Source organism: Myodes glareolus, chromosome 13 (assembly GCF_982192425.1).
Source record: "Myodes glareolus chromosome 13, mMyoGla1.1, whole genome shotgun sequence".
In the NCBI taxonomy this organism is placed as follows: Eukaryota; Metazoa; Chordata; class Mammalia; order Rodentia; family Cricetidae; genus Myodes; species Myodes glareolus.
The window spans coordinates 50,632,617-50,654,054 of NC_142038.1; the positions used below are offsets into that span (position 1 = coordinate 50,632,617).

General features: G+C 47.2%; 2 protein-coding genes across 2 annotated transcripts; both read left to right on the forward strand.

The window, feature by feature from the left end:
- Positions 1 to 2,794: 2,794 nt before the first annotated feature.
- LOC125405702 (elongin-B-like) lies at positions 2,795 to 7,656 on the forward strand. Its single transcript, XM_087896272.1, has 3 exons — positions 2,795 to 3,052; positions 4,662 to 4,751; positions 7,306 to 7,656. The coding sequence occupies exons 1-3, from the start codon at positions 2,795 to 2,797 to the stop codon at positions 7,654 to 7,656; spliced, it is 699 nt and encodes a 232-aa protein (XP_087752398.1).
- Positions 7,657 to 9,131: 1,475 nt separating this feature from the next.
- On the forward strand, positions 9,132 to 20,559 carry LOC125405703 (uncharacterized). The gene is made up of 16 exons (XM_087896273.1): positions 9,132 to 9,270; positions 9,760 to 9,845; positions 9,916 to 9,963; positions 10,110 to 10,229; positions 10,958 to 11,035; positions 11,638 to 11,720; positions 12,648 to 12,734; positions 12,820 to 12,918; positions 13,695 to 13,825; positions 15,792 to 16,000; positions 16,070 to 16,147; positions 16,572 to 16,629; positions 17,152 to 17,222; positions 17,613 to 17,774; positions 19,256 to 19,414; positions 19,493 to 20,559. The coding sequence occupies exons 1-16, from the start codon at positions 9,132 to 9,134 to the stop codon at positions 19,733 to 19,735; spliced, it is 1,851 nt and encodes a 616-aa protein (XP_087752399.1). The 3' UTR covers positions 19,736 to 20,559.
- The last annotated feature ends 879 nt before the right edge of the window (positions 20,560 to 21,438 follow it).

Here is a 21,438-nt window from a genome sequence, read left to right on the forward strand (position 1 = left end):
GAAGTACCTGTTAGGAGTTTACATTAAGAGCTGGTGGAACCTGATGGTGGTGGCGCACACCTTTAATCCCAGCACTCGGGCAGAGAGAGGTGGATCTCTATGAGTTCGAGGCCATCCTGGTCTACAGAGCAAGTTTCGGGACAAAGATACACAGAGAAACCCTGTCAAGTAGACTGTAGACAGTAGAATGAGATGCTGGATTGAGGGCTTAGCGGTTAAGAACACTGGCTGTTCTTCCACATGGCAGCTCACAACTCTCTGCAATTCCAGTTCCAGGGGATTGAAACCCTCACACAGGCACACATGTGGGTGAGACACCAATCACGGCTCATAAAACAAAAATAAGTTAGTAGAAAAAAAAGAAATAGAAAGAAGCCTAGTAGGACAAGGCTCTAAAATTGGAAGTAACTTCCCAACATGTTCACTTGAGGTGACAACTTAGGGACAAGGGATGAGTGGCTGCAGAGAGACTGGCAAGTGTAGAAACAGCCCCATGCCCTGGAGCAACCTCTTCAGGCTGGGCAACACCTAGCACCTCCCTCCCAGTGGGTAATTTAGTTCCAGTCACTTCCTGGTTGGAGAGAAGGAACAAGGCTGAGAGAACACTGGGCACAAACATCTGTTCCAAAAGCAGTGTCAGGGGAAAACCCCTTTTTGTCATCTCTTGTTTGTGTCAGGTCTAAAGGAAATTCCAGTTCCCCAAACTCCAAAAATATCCAGAAACGAGCTCCAGCAGGATTACAGGAGGATTTCTGGTGGATAAAAGCCAGCATTCCTCAGGAACCACTTCCCTTACCTCCTGAGAAAGGAACACAGGGCTCTCCAAAGACCATAACCTGTAGCACCGATCTGCATGATCGTGGTCCATGCTAGCCTTCAGGCTCCCTCGGACCCTACTCCCGAGTGCTTGTTACACATTTCCAGGCCCCGCAGTCTCACTGTTTGCCCTATTCCTTCTCTATTCTCTACGCTCTGCTCTTCTCCCCTCTCACAGAGAGAGCACTGACCACGGTCAGTGTGTGTCCTTCTCTCGCAGCTCTGGGCTCCTCCAGATGTCCCTGGCTGTTTTCCCTCTCATCTCTATAAAAAACCCTTCCCTAACCACACCGTAGAGCAGTCACATCATCAGTTTACACAGCATAATTGCATGTAAATATGTTTAAAATATATGGGATAGGCCAGGCTGTGGTGGCGCATGCCTTTAATCCCAGCACTCGGGAGGCAGAGTCTGGTGGATCTCTGTGAGTTCGAGGCCAGCCTGGTCTACAAGAGCTAATTCCAGGACAGGCTCCAAAACTACAGACATATGGGATATATGTTCCAATATGTGCCCAGCTATCAACCAAGGTAAGGGGGGAACTCCCCCTACCCTGCCCCCTGCAGAAATAAACCCCTCCTTCAGGCAAGGATAAAGACAAAGATGAAGTCTATCCTGTCACCCTCAGTGGCCTGAGGAATTCTCCCGCTCTTTCAGGGACCTTGACTCAGGCCAAACTAGATTGGTGACTTCAAAGCAGAAAAGAATTTCAGACCTCTCCAGTTTGAAGCTGAGTTAAAAGCTTGAGCAGGACAGCTAAGGTAGAAAGGGGTGCCCAGAAAGTTGTCCCCACATGTTTCCCAAGGGACAGGAGGAAGCTAAGACCTAATTCCAGTGTGGCTACGGGCTCAAGGGAGAGTCACAATGATCTGTGTTAGCATTAACTATGTATATCCTTTTATTAGCTCTCAAGTGACATCTCAAATGGTTGCTAAGAAACATTTTACTTTATTTTCTCTTACCATGAGTGAGACTGTAGGGTGACTCCAGAGTTACGATAAAGCTACACCAGGACAGTAGGGTTGCAGGTGGGGTTTAATGCTAGGAATATTTGTTAGAGGAGTCTCTCCGCCGATGCAAATAATTCCAATCAGACCAAATTAGACCGAATAAAAGATGGCCATGTTTAATGCAGTGTTCCCTGGTGGCCCGGGAAAAAGCATAGTGAGGGGAAGAGAGAGAAGGGGAGACCACTTGAAACTGGGAGAGCTCATGTTCATTTTCTGGGGGAGAGCCTAAATGGCCTGTGGGAGTGGTCCTGACCCTCCCTGGGGAGGGGTCACTGCTTGGCTTTCCCTAAGTTGAGTACGGACTAATGCAACTCCCAGGGGAAGGGGCTTGAAATGGAGCTTCCTACTCTGTTCCCAAGATGGGTGCCAGGGGCTGGGGTGATGCTTCCGGCCAAACATTAGTACATGTTCTTTCCCTGTAAACTGAGTTTCTGATGAGTTTCCAGAGAAATGCAGGCTTGCCGCTAGTCAGGGAGACACAGTTAGTTGTTAATTGTGCTGGAGTTCTTGTTTCTATGGTGTCCAGAGGCTTCAGCCAGATTCCTTCTCTGCTCCCATAATTTTCTCTGCCTCTCCATGCATCTAAATTCATTAAATAGAAGCTCAGAAAGGTCGGGCGGTGGTGGCGCACGCCTTTAATCCCAGCACTTGGGAGGCAGAGGCAGGCGGATCTCTATGAGTTCGAGGCCAGCCTGGTCTACAAGAGCTAGTTCCAGAACAGAGGCTCCAAAGCTACAGAGAAATCCTGTTTCAAAAATCAAAAAAAAAAAAAAGAACAAAAACAAGCAACAACAACAACAACAACAACAGAAAGAAGCCCAGAAAGAACCCTTGCCAGCGCCTGCTCCTAACCTGCAGGATGATTCCTGGGATTTTACTTTCACTTTCAGTGAATCTGTACTTTCACTCCTACACAGCATCTTATCCAGTTTGTTGTTCAAGACACAAAGGAACTGGACATTGCATCATGGGACACCGTGAGAGCTCCTTCAGGTCACTGAAGCAACATGGACATCCTTTCATCCACCCTTTGCGGAATAAAAGGTCATCAATAACTATTGTCCTTGTGACAGGGAGCCTACCGGAGGTGACCGCACAGACACAGTTTATAGCCAATGGGAAGTCTGTGTTTCAGCTGCCGGAACTTCACTCAGGTATTCAGGGACCTAAGAGTAGCCCCAAGCATTTTGAGCAAGAAGCTTTTAAAGGCAAAACCCACACCCTGGTATCTTGTTCTGCAGCTGCAGGGGGAGGTTTTTGTACAGCAGGTGGTTTTACAGAAACTAAGAGAAGTTAGTTGGGGTGTCTTGACCTCAGATTCATAAACAGAGTTGGGTAATTTTCCACAGAATTCTCTACCAAGGAGCTCAAACTCTAGCTAAATATGAAATGGCCTCAACAAAAATGGAAGACAGAGGAGTCTCTGCACTGTCTTGCCCTGACACATCCTGACAGGAATAGACATTTATTTTAGCTGGGTTTTACACATTCAGTGCAAAAAAAGAAAAAAGAAAAAAAAACACTAATTCTTTCACTCAAAATACCAGCAAATGATTGAAACAAACAGTACTGTTTTTTTGTTTTGTTTTGTTTTTGAACAAGAATCAGTTTTATGGGGCTGGAGAGATGGTTCAGAGGTTAAGAGCACTGCCTGCTCTTCCAAAGATCCTGAGTTCAATTCCCAGCAACCACATGGTGGAACACAACCATCTGTAATGAGGTCTGGTGCCCTCTTCTGGCCTTCAGGCATACATGCAGACAGAATGTTGTATACTTTTTTTTAAATGCTTTTTTTTAAAAAAAGATTTATTTATTAATTATGTATACAGCATTTTACCTGCATGTATGCTGCAGGCCAGAAGAGGGCACCAGATCTCATTGCAAATGGGTGTGAGCCATCATGTGGTTGCTGGGAATTGAACTCAGGACTTTTGGAAGAGCAGTCAGTGCTCTTAACCTCTGAGCCATCTCTCCAGTCCAGAATATTGTATACTTAATAAATAAATAAATATTTGAAAAAAAGAATCAGTTTTACAGCTCAAATAGCAGGCAAAGAGATAACTCTAATGTCCAATGGACATGTCATGCTGATACTTTCTTTAGAGTGATGGTATATAGAGAACTGGAGCTGAAATGGTTGTTGGGTGTGACACTCGCTGCTCTTGCAGAGGACCTAGGTTCAGTTCCCAGCACCCACATGGTGGCTCACAACCATCCATAACTCTAGTTCCAGGGGATTGGATACCCTGTTTTGGCCTCCATGGACAGCAGGTATACACGTGGTACACAAACATGTAGGCAAAAAAATCAGACATAAAAATAAATCTTTAAGATAAAGAAACAAAGTTAGTCATAAAACATTTGCTTGCAGGGTGGTGGTGGCACACACCTTTAATCCTAGCACTTGGGAGGCAGAGGCAGGTGGATCTCTGTGAGTTCGAAGCCAGTCTGGGTTTCAGAGCTAGTTCCAGGATAGCCAGGGCTACACAGAGAAATCCTGTCTAGAAAAAACAAAAACAACAACAAAAAAACCCCCAAAAAACACCATTTGCTTAAATAAGGAGAGAAAATACTCTTAACCGACGAGCCATCTCTCCCCAGCCTCTATTATTATTATTAATATTATAACTATTATTATTAATGGTGCTATGTATTGGTACTGAGCATACACTTTACCACTGAGCTATACTTCCAGTCCCTCTAATGAATTACTGACCCTGAAGTCAGTCGGAAGGATAGAAATCCTGGGAACTTACTTGTGGCTGGCATCTAAGTTAAAAGCGATCGGCTAGAAACTTTGCATTTAAACTTGTGAGCTCTGTCACTAACTCCAGGTAGACAGTGTCCGGATTGAATTCAATTTTAGGCCCCAGTCTGTCTGGCAAACATCCGTGATCCCAAACTTTGAAGGACAGAGTCAGGAAGTGAGTTCCAGGCGCACCAAAGCTTCAAAGCAATAATATGTCTCAAAAAACCAAACCGAAACAAGATAAAAATTCAATTGTAGAACATTCATCTGGTATCATAAAATTGGTGACTGGGGGAGGGAGAGATGGCTCGGTGGCTGCTCATTTGCTGCTCTTGCGGAAGATCCAGGTTCTGGTCCCAGCACCCATATGGTGACCCATATCTCTACTCCAGTCCCAGGGGAATCTAATGCCCTCTGATGGCCCCTCAAAGGCACCAGAAACACACATGACGTATATACATACATAAGGACTAAACACTCATGCACGTAAAGATAAACAAATCTTTTTTTAAAAAAGTTTCTGTTAGCTGCAGTAAGTGCAGGACTTTTACAAGTTCTGTGAGGGAGAGCCATAGAAACAGTGAAGTGTCACCAGGTGGGACAACGGCGGCTCAGAGACCTTGTGCCTGAGTCTGGTGTCTGGAGTGAGTGCAGCTTTGTAGGAGATGATGCACCCGACTGTGAAATTCTCCTCGGTTCCAGGCAGTTGGTGACGGAGGCCTGTATGGGACATTTTCAGCTGTGGGAAGGAAAAAGGCATGAAACCATGCTACAACGTGGGTAAACACGGACATCGGTATGGTCCTTGAAAGAAACCAGACTCAAAAGATGATGGGGGTTATGATCTTGCCTATACCATGTCTAATCTAATCTGTAGAAATAAAAAGCTGATAAGGGGTCTAAGGGTTGAGGGTTGAGGTTGAGCTGGGTGCAATGGGATTAGGGAGCTGGTAGATTCCTTCATGTGATGGAGATGTTCGAGTTAACTGTGGTGAGAGAGTTAACATATCTGAGAATATACTAATAACCAGTGAAACTTCATATGATAAATTGTAAGCTAGGCACAGTGGTGCACACTTAATCTCAGTGTTAGGGTGGAATATCGCAAATTCGAGGCCAGCCTGGGCTACATCCTGAGACTCTATTTACAAAGGATATGGAGAGGAATGGCTCAGTCAGTGACTTGTTATGCAAGCATGAGTTTGGAACCCTCGTACCCACATAAAAAGCTGACCACAACAGCATACGCCTTTAAAAAACCAAAGCTAGGGAGTCAGAAACACAAAAGTCTCTGGGGCTTGCTGAACTAGTTAAATTTATGAGCTTTAGGTTCAGTTAGAGACCATCTCAAAAATAAACAAAGCCAGGTGTGCTGTCACAGTACTCAGAGGACATAGCCAGACTGGTCAGTGAGTCTGAGGCCAGCCTGGTCTATGTAGTGAGTTCTGAGCTAGCCAGGGCTATACAGAGAGACTGTGGTAGTTTGAATGTGATAGACCCCTCCAAAGGCTCATAGATTTGAATGCTAGTTTGCCAGTGGGTGGACTTGGAAGTGTGGCCTTGTTGAAGGAGGTGTGCCACTGGCAGGAAGCACCATGCCTGCTCTCACCACTATAATATACCAACCCTCAGAAACCGTGTTTTGATTTGTTTTGTTCTATGAGTTGCCATGGTCATGGTGGTGTCTCTTCACAGCTGTAGACCACTAAGATATCCTATCTCAAAATAAATGAAATAAATAAATAAATAGACGAGCCAGGCATGGTGGTTTATGTTTTTAATCCCAGCCCTCAGAACATAGAGTCAGGCAGATCTTTGTAAATTTAAGGCCAACCTGATCTACATAGAGAGCTCTGGGCCAGTCAAGACTCAATTCAATGCTGTCTCTAAACAAACAAACAAACATTTAAATAACTCTCTGGGGCAGCTTAAAAGAATGCACTCTATAGGCTCATATAACATATATATATATATATATATATATATATATATATATATATATATATATTTGGTTTTTCAAGGTAGGGTTTCTCTGTAGCTTTGGAGCCTGTCCTGGAACTAGCTCTTGTAGTCCAGGCTGGCCTCGAATTCACAGAGATCCGCCTGCCTCTGCCTCCCGAGTGCTGGGATTGAAGGTGTGCGCCACCACCACAAGGCTAGGCTTATATATTTGAAGCACTTGCTCCCTGAGCAGTGATGTTGTTTCGGGAGGTTATGAAACCTTTAGGAAGCAGAGCCTTGCTTGAGGAAGGATGCTGCTGGTGGTAAGATCTGAAGGTTTAAAGCCTTGCGCCATTTCCAGTTCTCTATTTTTGCTTCCTGTATACGGAAGAAATGTGATCAGTCAGCTTCCCACTGATTTTTTTTTTTTTCCAGGACAGGGTTTCTCTGTGTAGCCCTGGCTGTCCTAGAGCTCGCTTTGTAGCCCAGGCTGGCCTCAAACTTGCAGAGATCTGTCTGGATTAAAGGTGTATGCCACCACTGCTGGGCTTTCCCACTCTTGTAGCCATCCCATCCTCACCCCTCCACCACCAACGTTATAGACTCTAGCCCTCTGCACCATGAGCCAAATTTCTTCTTTCAATCGTTTCTGGTCATGGTGTTTTATTACAGTAAGAGAGAAGAGAAAAGCTAATACAGTAACTAATACAAAAATAAATAAAAAGGGGGGTGCGCCGGGGCCAGGCCCGGGCTGCGGCCTGGCGTTGATGCGGGACCGCCATCCTTAGGACGTGTTTCTCATAATCTGGCGCCACAAGACTACCATCTTCACGGACGCCAAGGGGTCGAATACCGTGTTCAAGCTGAGGTGCATCGTTGAGGGCATCCTCAAGCGGCCGCCGGATGAGCAGCGGCTGTACAAGGATGACCAGCTCCTTGACGATGGAAAAACTCTGGGCGAGTGTGGCTTCACTAGCCAGACAGCAGGGCCACAGGCCCCAGCCACAGTGGGCCTGGCCTTTCGAGAGGATGATGCCTTTGAAGCACTGCGCATTGAGCCCTTCTCCAGCCCTCCAGAGCGTCCAGATAGGAAGCCACAGGATTCTGGAGGCAGTGCCAATGAACACGCTGTGCAGTGAGGGGCCCCAGGCCCACCCACCCTGGATACCCATTCCTTCAATAAAGAAGATTTGGCTGTCAAAATAAATAAATAAATAAATAAAAAAGATGAGGAAGCAATCAAGGAAGACACCTGCCATCAGCTTCTGGCCTCCACACACCACCCCGTGCACATACACAGAGGAGGATAAATTATATGTCATAAGAATTTTATTGTCTCAAAAGGCTGATATTAAAATAAATAATGACTATCTTTTAGAAATACACCCAGTAACCTGACACCGTAGCCATGCCTGGAACCCGAGCACTTGGGAGTGGCAGCAGCAGGATCAGGTGTGGCAGGGGTTCCTGAAGAACTCAGCAGCTGGTTTGATTCCAGAGTGTCTGCACCCGGCTTTGATCCGCCTTTCCTGGCTGCTACCTTCGGGGTTTCAGGATCTTATCTGACAGTTTCCTAAAGGTTCAAAGCCTGTGCAAAAGGTGGTAGTGGGAGGACACAGAAAATGGAGATGTACTGTGACTGGGAATCCCGTAGGCATTTGTCTCTTTGGGGAGCTTCCAAGAAGAGGTTTTGGTATGCAGAAACCAACTTGCTAAGGTGTAAACTGTAGAACTATAAAGAAGCCCTTTGTGAAGCTACAGTCATTCAGTTCACCAGAAACTGAATCCCCTGTTGGGGGCTGTGAACCCAGGCCCTGAATTTCCTGTAAACAACTTGTTAGGCTTGCAGCTGCTCTGAACAACTCCTGTGTTCAGGAGATTAAAAACTTTGAGCATGAGAATCTCAGGAGTTCCTGATTGGGGGGGCAGTGGTTTCTGGTGGGTTTGGCTGGGGTGTGACTATCAGTCAAGGAAGTGGCTCTGGTACACAATAAAGGGGGCATTCTTGTTTCAAGGATAACCAAAGTCTCTGTCTGTGTGTCTTTGTGTGTTTAAATCTCCAGGTCCTTGCCCAGCTCGCGAATGGTCCTGTAGTGCAGGCTCCGCTCTACCGGTATAGTACCGTAGTACATGTAGTACTACAGACGGTACAATCCCCTGCGTCAGCAAAGCCTAAAAATTATCCTAGGGTAACCCCTGTTCTTCCATGGAACCGTGTAAACCGAACACCCAACACTACAATCAGGAGTTCAGGGCCAGCCTCAGCTATATAGTGAGGCCAACCTGGGCTACATAAAACACAGTCCCCAAAAAAGAAAAAAATGAGAAATATATAGTGAAATAGTTATGAAGCAGGGCATTAATGAATCATTTTTAAAAACTGGGGAGAGGAACCAAAGAAATAAGAATGGCCAAAAGTTGGTTCATTATACTCTTTTTCCCACCACTATAATATGTCCCAACGTTTTCAGAAAGTGGGAGGGATAACCACCTAAGAGAAGCGAGTGTCACTGTGTCACTTCCTCCGAGAGGTAACCTGTCCAGAGCCACTGACCACCCCACCCACAGATGAGGGACATGAATTATTAAGGGGGATTTGAGAGGCTCCATAGCCATGGAGCCTGGAAAGGTGGTGAGCACAGGAGCTGCTGTGGGCCAGGCAGCTCTGTGCCCTGGAGGGGCTCACACTGCCTCTCTCCTCCCACCCGCCACACTGATTGTGGTGGTAGAAGTGGAGCCCGGTCAAGGATCAGGTAAGAAGCTTTGGGGGTTTCAGGGTGTAGCTCAGTTGGTGCTTGCCTAGCATGTGTGTGCCTGCGTGAATCTGGGTTGGATTTACAGCGTAAACCAAGCACCGTGGCACTTCCCTGTAATCTTATTACTGGGAAGATGAGGCAGGGGGATCAGAAGTTCAAGGTCATCCTTGGCTAAATAACAGTTCCAGGCCAGCCTGAACAATGTCCTGAAAACCTGTGTAAAAAAAGAAGAAGGAGAAGAAGAAGAAAAGAAGAAGAAAGCACTGGGAATATAGTTCAGTGGTAGAATACTTGCCTAGTATACGAGAGGTCCCAAGTTTGATTCCCTAAACTACATTGAAAAGAAGAAAAGAAGGCCTGAAGGAGGGCAGGGCGAGAGTCAGGGCTAAACTAGCTCAGGCTGGAGGTTGGGGGCAAGGGCAAGACTAAGGAACCCCAGAGCTCATCTTCTCTCAAGAAAACCTACATGAAGCCTACTCTTCCCAGGCCTCAAGGAGACCCAAGGCCCTACACTTGTATTGGAGGGATCCCAGAACCTGCGCCTTCTTCAGCCAGGCACTCTGGAGCCTCAGGTAGACGGTGTGGGATGAGGGGAGCAGAGGAAGCTGAAAATGCCGCTACTGACCCTGCTTGTGTCCGTAGGAACACTGCTTCGTCTTTGACAGAGTTCTGGGTCCTGGTGCTGCTCAGGTATGGGGTTCTGAGAAAGGGGCGGGAGGAGAAGGAAAGCTGGCGGACCCCTGCATCCTGGGATTCTGACTGGTCCAGTCCTTTTGCTCAGAGCAGGCTGTATTGGGTCCCCTGACACAGAGGCGCGTTCCTGTGTGTTCCTATAGGAAGCAGAGCAGGAGCTGTTGACACAAATCCAGCCTGTGCTGGCCTCCGTGGGACAAGGGTACAATACAGCCCTGCTGCTCCGGGGCCGGGAAACAGAGGCACCCCGGTTTGTGCCTCAGGTGAGGAGCCACCAGTACATAGGTATCCTGATGTTCAAATATGACTTGGGAAATCTTTGCCTGCTCACTCCAGCAAAACTAGGGACAGCTCAGGTTTCCCGTGCACCCTGTGGTGCACCTGCCACGTTTTACCAAGGCCTCTTTATGCAGATGAGAAGTCAAGGAAGGTGGAAAGCTGTAGCTCACACGAATGAGAGAATCGGGGAGAAGTGGCACACACAGATCAAATCCCCAGGACATCTAACTTCCCCGCTTCTTGGTAATACCGCCAATACAACGTTAAAATCTTTACTCTGAAGATTTCATCAAAAGACCTTCAAATCAAAACAGCTGCCTCAGAACCTTACCACAACCCTGACTAGCACCGGGAAGACCTGCTGAAGAAGCCCGCTTCTTGGTCTTTCGGTCTTCAGGGGAGGAGGGGCTAGCACACACGTTCTGTTCTGTTCTGTCCATCACAGGACCAGGGCCTGTTGCAGACTTCAGTTTCCAGAAGTACTGAAGGACAGAATGATGCCCTTTTGTTTGTTTGTTTGTTTGTTTGTTTGTTTTTCGAGATAGGGTTTCTCTGTGGCTTTGGAACTAGCTCTTGTAGACCAGGCTGGCCTTGAACTCACAAAGATCCAGATTCCTGCCTCTGCCTCCCGAGTGCTGGGATTTAAGGCATGTGTCACCACCAACAGGCAAATGATGCCGACTTGTTCTCCACTGAGCTCCTCTCTCTTTAGGTGCTGCAGGTGCTGTTTGAGGAGGCTCTGCCTCTCTGCAGCTCTGGTCCTGTGCTTTGTACTCTCAGCCTGGTGCAGGTGAGGTCACTGGGAGGGCAGAGTGGAGTGACACCACAGAAACTCCCTGAGGTTTGGAGAATGGGGAGGAGATGGGTCCAGCCCTACCCTGCTACTCCAGCTGGGGTCACCTTTTTTCTTTCTCTCTTTCTCTCTCTCTCTCTCTCTCTCTCTCTCTCTCTCTCTCTCTCTCTCTCATTTTTTTTTCTTTCCTTCTTATGTATAGTGTTCTCCCTGCATGTATTCCTGCAGGCCAGAAGAGGGCACCAGATCTCATTACAGATGATTGCTAGGAATTGAACTCAGGACCTCTGTAAGAGCAGCAAGTGCTCTTAACCTCTGAGCTATCTCTCCATCCCGTCTGGGGTCAGCTTTATATGCCAACTGTCAGTGAATGAATTTTTTGTTTGTTTTTCAAGACAGCGTTTGTTTGTGTAGCAGCTCTGGCTATCCTGGAACTTACTCTGTATACCAGGTTGGCCTCAAACTCACAGAGCTCTGCCTGCATCTGCCTTCCAAATGCTGGGATTAAAGTGTGCACCATCATTCCCTGGCTAATTTTTATTTTCACTTAGCCCTCAGGAGAGAAAAGGCTTGTGACAATTGCCTTTGTGTGATCCCAGATTAGCCTCAGCGGTCAGACTCGGGACCTGCTCTCCCCATGTATGGAGGACCTACCAGTACTGAATGTGACTCCTCTGGGCTTGTAAGTGTTTGGGCCCTATGTGACAGGGGTGCTTGCCTTAAAGCCACAGTGAAACCTTCCAGATAAACTTTTGATCAAGATAAGCTTCAAGATAGGGAGGTTTCTACTCTGTCATCCCAGGAGAATGAAGCCCTTAATTTGGAGTCATGCATACTCGGCCTAGATGGACTCTCGGGATCTCTTCCCCTCCCTCTTTCCTTTCTCACATCTCTACACCTTATTCTCTTCATATCAAATAGCTTCCAACTCCCATGCCCACCCTCATGGCCTGAATGAGCCCAGTATCACACCAAGTGGTTCCAAACACCTCACAGAGCAGATTTTCCATCTTTGAAATGGTCCCAACTAACTTGTTTTCCCTCCTGAGAAGACAACAGGAGGAAAAAAAAAAAGGTTAGGGCCAGGTGGTGGTGGTCAATTTAATCCCAGCACTTGAGAGGCAGAAGCAGGCGGATCTTAGTGAGTTCAAGATCAGCCTGGTCTACAGAGCAAGTTCCAGGAAAGCCAGGACTGTTACACAGAGAAACCCTGTCTCAAAAAACCAAACAAACAAATAAAAAACCAACCAAGGTCGAGCAGTGGTGGCACATGCCTTTAATCCCAGCACTCGGGAGGCAGAGGCAGGTGGAGCTTTGTGAGTTTGAGGTCAATCTGGTCTACAAGAGCTAGTTCCAGGACAGGCTCCAAAGCTACAGAGAAACCCTGTCTTGAAAAAAACAAAACAAAACAAAAACCAACCAAACAAACAAAACCCCAAAAACCAAGGTTAGGAAGATGAGAGACACTTAGGGAAGTATAATGAGTTCCGAGTCTCTGGGATGATTCTTGAGTGCTTTAGACACTATCATGGGCTTTGATACAGAGATGCTAGAGGGTTTTGCATAGTATAGGGACTAATGGGTTGTGGTCAATTTCCCTTTCCTTCAGGGTAGTGAAAGATGCCAGAGAGGTAAAGGTGTCTGATGCCCGAGCTGCCTCTGAACTGTACCTGAAGGCTGCTGGGAGGGAAGGCAGGTGAGGATAAAACCCCGTCACCCCACCACGCCCCATCCCTATACAGCTCTCGGTCTCATTCCCAAGCTGGCCATGTGCTCTGCAGGGCCTGTTCTCTGCTCACTCTTACCATGTCCTGCCCTGGACCTGAGACCCAGCAAGTGTGTCGAGGTACCTTGAGGATCATGCAGCTTCCAGGAGACCCGTAAGTCTGAGGAGCTCTTGTGCTTGCGTTGGGAGATGAGATGAAGGCCTAAGTAGGGATGTGAATCAAAATGCTCAACCAGGATTGGAAAATTCCCCAAGTAGCCAGCCCGTCATCAGGCCCCATGCACACCTTTCCCTCAGTGTTCAAAAATAATGAAAACTTGGGGGTGTAGAGATGGCTCAGTGATTAAGAGAACTGGCTGCTCTTCCAGAGGACCTGAGTTCAATTCCCAGCAACCACATGGTGGCTCATAACCATCGCCAATGAGATCTAATGCCCCCTTCTGGCATAAAGGCATGCCTGCAGACACATAAAATAATTAAAAATAATGAAAACCTCAGGTTATCACAGCAAATAATCATTTCAGGCCAATTTGCAAACTGTGTAGTATCACAGGAATATTTCAAAACTCCTAAGTGTCTGAAAACAAACTAGAAATAAAAAAAGGGGGGGAATAACCTAAATTTCAGAGTATTCTAAGATTTCCTCTTCCTTTTATTGTGGAAGATTTGTTCTAAAAAATTTATTTATTTTTATTCATGCACCTGTGTGTGTTGCCTGTATATACCTAGTGCCTATGGAGTTATAGGCAGCTTGAACCACTTGATGTGGATACTGGGAGGTGAACCCAGGTCCTCTGCAAGAGCAAATCCTCTTAATCCCTGGAGATTAATCCCTTAATCCAAAAAAGAGAGAATAGACTTGGTTAAGTGGCCAGTGTTGGTTCTCCTCTTCCACCACAGGGCATCACCTTTCTTCCCTCCCTCTGGCAGAGACTGCCCCCTGCTGCGTGTGCTGGCTGGTAAGGCTGCTGAGGAGGAGGAGGGCTCCCTGCCCTGGATTGTCTCCTGGCTCCTGGAGGGAAGCAGCTACAGCAGCCTCCTTCTTCGTCTGGAACCGCAAGGTGGTGAGGGTGGGTGGGCTTCTTTGGAAAGCCCTAGGATTTGGTAGGCTTGCTTCATATTGCTCAACCAGCCACAGCCCTATTGTAGCCCAGAGAGAGTGCTTGGTTCTCTGGGTGGGCCAGCATTCAGGGAGGCCCAGCTGCTCTTGATGTATATATGTAGCTTAGGCTAGCTGAAACTCACCATTTTTCTGTCTTACCTTCCTGAGCACAGGGTTATAGCGGTTTGACATCATATTCAGGATCTTTTTGTTTTGTTTTGTTTTGTTTTGTTTTGTTTTTCAAGAAAGGATTTCTCTGTGTAGCCCTGGCTTGTCCTGGAACTCACTCTGTGAACCAGACTAGCCTGGAACTCACAGAGATCCACCTCTGTCTCTGCCTCCCCAGTGCTGGGATTAAAGGTCTGCACCACGCCATATTGAGAATCTTTTTTTCTTTTTTAAGATTTATTTACTTATTATATATGCAATATTGTGCCTACATATATCCCTATAGGCCAGTAGAGGGCACCAGATCTCATTACAGATGGTTGTGAGCCACCATGTGGTTGCTGGGAATTGAATTCAGGACCTCTGGAAGAACAGTCAGTGCTCTTAACCTCTGAGCCATCTCTTCAGCCCCCATATTGAGAATCTTTATCAAGCATTTAACACCTTTTCTCTTGATAGGGTCTCACTGCAGCCCAAGCTGGCCTTGAACTCCTGGCCCAATTACATTACATTAGGAAAGGACCACTGAGGAGAAAACAGTTTCCCGCTGTCACAGAATGAGGGTTGAAGAATGGGGCCCTTGAAGCTGTAATACTAGAGATTTGCAGGAGGTTACAGTGGGGGACACAGAGTAGACAGCAATGGGAATGAAGCTGAGTATGGTGGCAGATACCTGCGATCCTAACCCTCAGAGGACTGGGGTCGGAGCACTGCAAATTCAGGGCTAGAGTGAGGTCCACAACCAGATGTTCTCACAAAGAAGGCTGGTAAACAACGCCATGGAATGGTTGGAGAACAGCTTAGTGGTAAACACTCACCTAGTATGCTGAAGGCCTGGAGCTGACTCCCAGCCTCTGAAGAAAAGAAAGAGTAAAAGAGCGGTAGTGATAGCTGGGGGTAGGTAGAAGGATTTCCTGTTTGTGTATGTTTGAAAGTAAGTTAAAAGAAATGTACAACCCTCTGTCTCCACAACCAACAAACACTCCTTTGGCCAGAAGTTCCCAGACCTCCTCTTGTCCCAAGATGGACAGAAGAAGAAGATAAGTTGGAGCATTTCACACTCTTGAGATATCAATCAGAATATAAAATTAACCTGTAGATAAACACCTGTCTGCAGGGAGGGCAGGCATGCAAGGAGGGGCAGGTGTGTGTTCATCTGCAGGTTGGTTTTATCTTCTGGTGAACAGAATGGGTTTTACGTGGCAGACAGATTAGAGTTGCCGTGGATACAAAGATAAATCCAAGAACAGCCTGATTACAGGGCGATCAATTACAGTAAAAGTCAAATAGGAGTTACTAGATGATGATGGTGGTGGTAATGGTGTTGATGATGGTGGTAGTGGTGGTGGTGGTGAAGATGATGGTAGTGATGGTGGTGATGATGATGATGATGGTGGTGATGCTGCTGCTATTGCTGAAGATAAAATGATGCTGGTATCAGTGATGATGACCATGAAGGTGATAATGATGATTTTGGACTTGGGATTGAACCTAGAACCCTAACATATGCCAGGCAAGTCTACCACTGAGCTACATTCCTAGTCTCTTGGACTTTTTATTTTGAGATGGGCTCACTAAGTTGTGAACTTGCTATCCTGCCTCAGCCAATTGGAGCAACTAAGGTGACAGTACTACATGACCAGACGTGGCAAGGGTTGGGCATTTTGATAAACAGCCCTTGATAGAAATTTAGAGCATTGCAGGCCGTGTGTTCTGTGGCGCAGGAGACAGTGGTCTACTGTGTTGTCTCTTCCTAGATAGCTCCCTGAGTTTGCTCCAGGCTGCTCTGTTGGGGGCCTCAGAAAAGAGGGTGCAGGCAAAAGAGGTGAGACCCACCCTGTGGAACCCAGTAGAGGAGATGAGGGCCCGTAGGGCCACCCTGAAGACACTGCGTTTAGGGCTCCTTGGAGACACCTTGACAGATGCTGGGTTGAACCAAGTAGGACGGACACTCTGGGAGCTACAGGTAAGCAAGATGAGACCTGGGCACCTAGGTCAGAAGTGGCCAGTGCCCACTTGAGTGCTTTTCTCCTAGGCGGTAAAAGCCTGGGACCCGAGAAACCATGCACCCAAAGGGGCTAGAGCTGAGGCTGCGGGGCTCCTAGAGCCACAGGTACGTTTTCTCATCCAAACTCTTGAGGGCTCCATATATGTCTGCTTCCCTCTTCTTTGTTTACAGAATATTCTCCTTAGTTGTTGATACCCAAATGTTTTTGATACCCAAATGTTTATTGACCGTGCATCATATGTTGGGTACAGAGCCATGTTAGCCCTTGGATTTCCCTGCCCCGGTAGAGTTTAGTCTGAGAAGAAATGATTACACTGCTGATCGAGGTTTATAAAGATAGCCAAGAACATTCCAGGCAGAGAGAACCGTGTGGAAACAGAATCCAGCAGATCTTTGGGAAACTGCAAGCAATTTAATTTGCTGGAGACTGGAGACAGAGAGAGAGTCAAGAATGGATTGGAGATGGAGGCAGAGGCTAGGGCGCACAGGCTTTGGACATCTACTGAGACATTCGGATTGTCTCTTGAAGGTTAAAGGCGAGCCACTGAGCTACAGTGAGCAGGGAAGACATTTCGTTCATCTCTCAGGTGAGCAAACTGAGGCTCAGAGAAGAAATGTGAGTAGCCCAGTGTCGCAGACAATCTCACCCTAGGCCCTGGGATGGGATGCTGGAAGCCCTGTTGAGTCCAGTGGTTCTCAACCTCCTCATATTTTCTCACCATAGAAGTATTTTCATTGCTGTTTCATAACAGTAATTGTGCTGCTGTTATGGATTGTAATGTAAACATCTGTGTTTCCCGATGTCTTAGACCCCTTTCACAGGGGTCGTTTAACTCTCTTAAGGGGTGGAGACTCACAAGTTGAGAACCACTGCTTTAGACAAAGCTGTTTTTGTTCAAAAGGTGACACTGTCTTCCAGAATTTGCTGTAGAATGGTTGAAACCAGTTTTTTCCTTCCTTGCTCCCCAATCCTCCCTCGCCCCGTAAGTGTGTTACTGCCCTGAGCTTTGGTTACATGATATTATTCATCCCCTCTATAATTTGTGTGTGTGCACACACGTGCACACACACACACACACTTTGATGTGACTAATGACATTTTCTTCCAGAGGCAGGAAGAAGAGGATTTCTAGGGTCTGGTCTCCACCAAAAACATCCTCTCAAGCACTCTGAGGAACAGGTAATAATAGCACTTCAGGTACCCCAAAACAACGGGAAATCTGGGGGAATAAAGGGGGATGAACCCTGTGCTGATACTGGGAAGGAATACAGAGCATGACAAGGACTTAAAGGCTTCCTGGATCTCTTAAGGGGGGATCATGGGAGGAGCTACTGTCCTGGGATGGACCATAGCCCTGGGACCCTTCTACTAGGACAGCACCAGCTGCAGGGGAAGGTCTCTCCCTCCACCCACAGCCTGCTGAGTCTCTGCCTGGTCTATGGACTCTCCCAGACCAGTTAGATCCTAGGGACAGCCCTGGCGATGGAGTTCTGTTGGAAACATTGGGGTCTGTGTTCCAAATGTATGCATATCCTCCCTTCTGACTAAGCCTCAAACGATGCCATTTAGGCCCATCAGGCCCCAGATGTGCCCCTACAGTTCTTTCTGGCCCAGGCTCGGAGACAGAGACTTCGAGAGGAACACCAGATGTGGATGCAGGAAGAGCTGAAACATCTGGAACAGCAGGAGGCAGTAGCCTGTAAACAGATCAAAGGCACAGTAGCAGAAGAGGTGAGGAGGAAGGGGAGAAGTATGGGGCTTGAGGCTCTTTGTACCTAGGCCAGGCACAGTACAAGGATCTAGACTCAATCATAACAGACTGGTCCATATGCCTTAAGGGACATAGGAGAAGCCATATTCAGAGCTGTTTGCTTTGATGGGCAGCCATAGGCAGATGGGCACAATGAGGTCCACTTTACCCAGGCTGGAGAGGAACAGAGGAGACTGGATCTAAGTAGAACTCAGGAGAACTAGAGTCAGCACAGGCATTCACTGTGTTCAGCTCTTTGAGGACAGTTAATGCTCATCACGAAGGTGCTCAGTAAGCAACTGTTTAAGAAATAAAACATATCTGGGCAATGGTAGTGGATTTCTTTAATCTCAGCACTCGGGAACAGAGGCAGGCGGATCTCTGTGAGTTTGAGGCCAGCCTGGTCTACAGAGTGAGTTCCAGGACAGCGTGTTATAAGAGAAACACTGTCTCAAAAAACAAACAAAGGAACAAACAATAACAACATAAAATATGTACCCATGGAAACAGCTAACTTGGCTCATAGGAACTCACAGTCTGAACCAACAACCAGGGAGTCTGCATGGGACCAACCTAGACCCTCTACATAGACGTGACAGCTGTATAGCTTGGTCTACTTAAAGACTCCCAGCAATGGGAGCAAGCGCTGTCCCTAATGCTTTGGCTGGCTCTTGGTAACCTATTTCTCATACTGATTGCCTTGCCCAGCCTGAATACAGGGGGGAGTCTTACTGCAAATTGATATGCCATGTTTTGTTGACACCCATAAGAGGCCTGCTCCTTTCTGAACAGAAACAGGAGTGGATTGAGGGGAGAGGGGCAGAGGAGAGGTAGAAGAGAGGAGGGAGGGGAAACTGGTTGGGATGTAAAATAAATTTTAAAAATCGCTTTAAAAAACGTAGCCAAGTACAGTGATACAGAGGTCTCTCAGTAGTCAGCAGGCACAGGCAGGAGGATTGTGAGTTCAAGGTCAGCCTGGACTATAAAAAAAAGACCCTGCCTCATTTCCATCCTCTCCCTATAAAAAATAAATAAAATAAATTTTAAAAAATTGTGTATGTAGTGGGTGGAGACATGTTCTGAGATAAGGCAAAAGTCTAAGTAAAGAGGAGGGAAAGAGCAGCCAAATTGGCTCTGGAACCACAGATTTGTTCTGTCTGGCTAGAGTCTAGCAAGTGTGTAGTCGGAGGCAAGGTTATAGACACAGCGTGTCCCATCTCTGGGTTTGGATCGCCCGGTGAGGATGGGGACTGTTGAAAGCATGTGCCATTTCGGCGCTGCCCCTCATTAGCCATGGACATTCGGCCGATCTGATCCCTTCCCTGGTGCACTGTTTGCAAAGCTGTAAAAGGGGAACTTCCTCATAAGAATGACCAGGACAAAATGAGATCGTGTACCTGAACTTTTTCGCATAAAGCCTGACACAGGTGGCACGTGCCAAAAGGTACAACTTTCTCCGCAGGCTTGTGACGAGAGGGAGAGGCAGTGGAAGGAGCAGACAGGGCTGAAACTTCAGGTGGAAGCCCTGCAGGCAGAACGGGACATGGCGGAGCAGGATCTGGTGGCCCTCTATGACTTGTATGTGCAGGCCACCCGAGTTCGGACATGCCACTTGCTACAGGTCAGTGGAGACAGAGTGCAGGCCTTAAGTTGGTGGAAAGGCTGATGGACCAACAGGCATCTCTGACTCTGCACACAGGTATTTCAATCCTGGCAGAGGCTGTGGGAGGAGAAGGCCGTGGCCACAGAACACCGTCACCGCAGCCTGCTGGCTGGAGTCCTCCAAGACAACATTGATCTGGCCTTGAAGACCCAGGAGCTCCAGGCCAGGAACCAGCAGCTTGAGCAGAGTGCAGCCAGGGCCGGTTGTGCTGGAGTCCTGTATGGAGAGGAACCTGGTCAGGAACACTATGGGGCTGCCTTCCCTTGTCCTCATTCATGAGGGCCTCAGAAGGGAGAGGAAGGTGGGGCACATCCATCAAGATGGCCCTCATTACAGATAATCACCACCATCACTAATCGTGTCTCCTTGTACCAATCTCTGCTAAGCACCCAGTACCTATTCCTTCATTTTGTCTTTTCAGCTCCCCTGGCTTTGTAGTATTTGACCCTCATTTCAGAGCTCACCTGTCCTAGTAACTGCCAAGGACAGTCAGCTAAGTAGCAAGGGAAGAGTCCTCTTCCCCCTCTTCCTCCTGTGCGAGGGATGGAACCCAGAGTCTCTGTATGCCAAGTATCTTCTCTACTTCTGAACTACGGATTTAACTCTGCAACTTTTTCTTTTCTTTTTTGAGACTGAGTCTCATGCAGTCCAGGCTGACCTGGAACTTGCTATATAACTAAGGATGACCTTGAATTACGGGCTCTCCTACCTCCAACTTCAGAGTGCTGGGATTACAGTATGGCACCAGGACAACAGAAGCAGTCTTGTTTTGAAAAGTTCACCCATTGTTCTAGGGAGCAGGGCCTGACAGTCCTCTGTCCAGGACTTCAAAGGACAGATGTGAAAGAATCAGAGAGGAAGAGTCAAAACAGTGGCTCGGTATGGAGTCTCATGACCATAAATTCTGCACGATAGAGTCTGGGGTAAGATTGCTTTCAATTTGAGGACACCTGGGCTCTACAATTCATTCCAGGTTAGTCTGGATTAGGATGTGAAACACTTGTGGCCTTAAGTGTTTTCTAGCCTAATTTGTTATGCTGAGCAGAGTATTTTTCAGTCCCAAGAATCTCTAAATCAGTGCTTGTGATTAAAAAAAAAAGTGATTTTTGTTGTTCTTTCTTTCAGTGCTGGGGGGATCAAACACAGGGCTTACACATGTAGGCAAGTGCTTGTCTTTTTGAACTACAATCTCAGCCCTTTGTTTTCTTTTTGAGACCAACTCTACTGTAGCCCAGGCTGGCCTTTCATTAAACACACACAAACACACACACACACACACACACACACACATTTAGCCAGGCAGTGACAGCGCATGCCAACACTCAGGAGGTAGAGACTGGCAGATCTCTGTGAGTTTGAGGTCAGCCTGGTCTATAGAGTGAGTTCCAGGACAGCCAGAGTTGCTACACAGAGAAACCCTGTCTCAAAAAAAACAACAAAATATTTAATTATGTGTTCGTGGGTGGGTATATGAATGCCATGGAGGCCAGAGGTGTCAGATCCCCCTGGAGATGGAGTTATGGGTGGCTGTGGCTGCCTGGGAATTGAACTTGGGTCCTCTACAAGAGCAACATGCAATCTTAACCACTGAACCAGGCCCACTTGCACTCCTGCTTCTTCTGCCTGTCTCCGAGGAGAGACACAGGTTTGCATCACCACACCCTCAATGCTTCCTTTTGAGACTGAGTTTCCTCAAGCAGATCAGCATGACCTCGAACCCAAGCTCTTCCTGCTCTACCTCCTGGAGTGCTGGGGTCCCCGGTGTGCCCCACCATAACTGGTCAAGACAGTCCAAGAACCACAGAGCTCTCAAGACAAACAATGCCACTGGCAACAGCTGGGAGATTTCTCTCCTACTCTAGATGTTAAGAAACTCAGGGAGCCCAGCAAAATCCCAGCAAAATTCTTCAAAGACCTCGAAAGAACGGTACTCAACTTCATTTGGAAAAGCAAAAAACTCAGGATAGCCAAAACAATCCTAT

What these genes read in the sequence shown, in the direction of transcription:
- LOC125405702 (XM_087896272.1), top strand. Translation starts at nt 2,795, where the DNA reads ATGGGACACCGTGAGAGCTCCTTCAGGTCACTGAAGCAACATGGACAT. An exon ending in AAGGCAAAACCCACACCCTG is followed by an intron (nt 3,053 to 4,661) that starts GTATCTTGTTCT and finishes CACTAACTCCAG; the next exon opens with GTAGACAGTGTCCGGATTGA. An exon ending in TTGAAGGACAGAGTCAGGAA is followed by an intron (nt 4,752 to 7,305) that starts GTGAGTTCCAGG and finishes CGCCATCCTTAG; the next exon opens with GACGTGTTTCTCATAATCTG.
- LOC125405703 (XM_087896273.1), top strand. Translation starts at nt 9,132, where the DNA reads ATGGAGCCTGGAAAGGTGGTGAGCACAGGAGCTGCTGTGGGCCAGGCA. An exon ending in GTACTCTCAGCCTGGTGCAG is followed by an intron (nt 11,036 to 11,637) that starts GTGAGGTCACTG and finishes GTGTGATCCCAG; the next exon opens with ATTAGCCTCAGCGGTCAGAC. An exon ending in AAGGCACAGTAGCAGAAGAG is followed by an intron (nt 17,775 to 19,255) that starts GTGAGGAGGAAG and finishes CTTTCTCCGCAG; the next exon opens with GCTTGTGACGAGAGGGAGAG.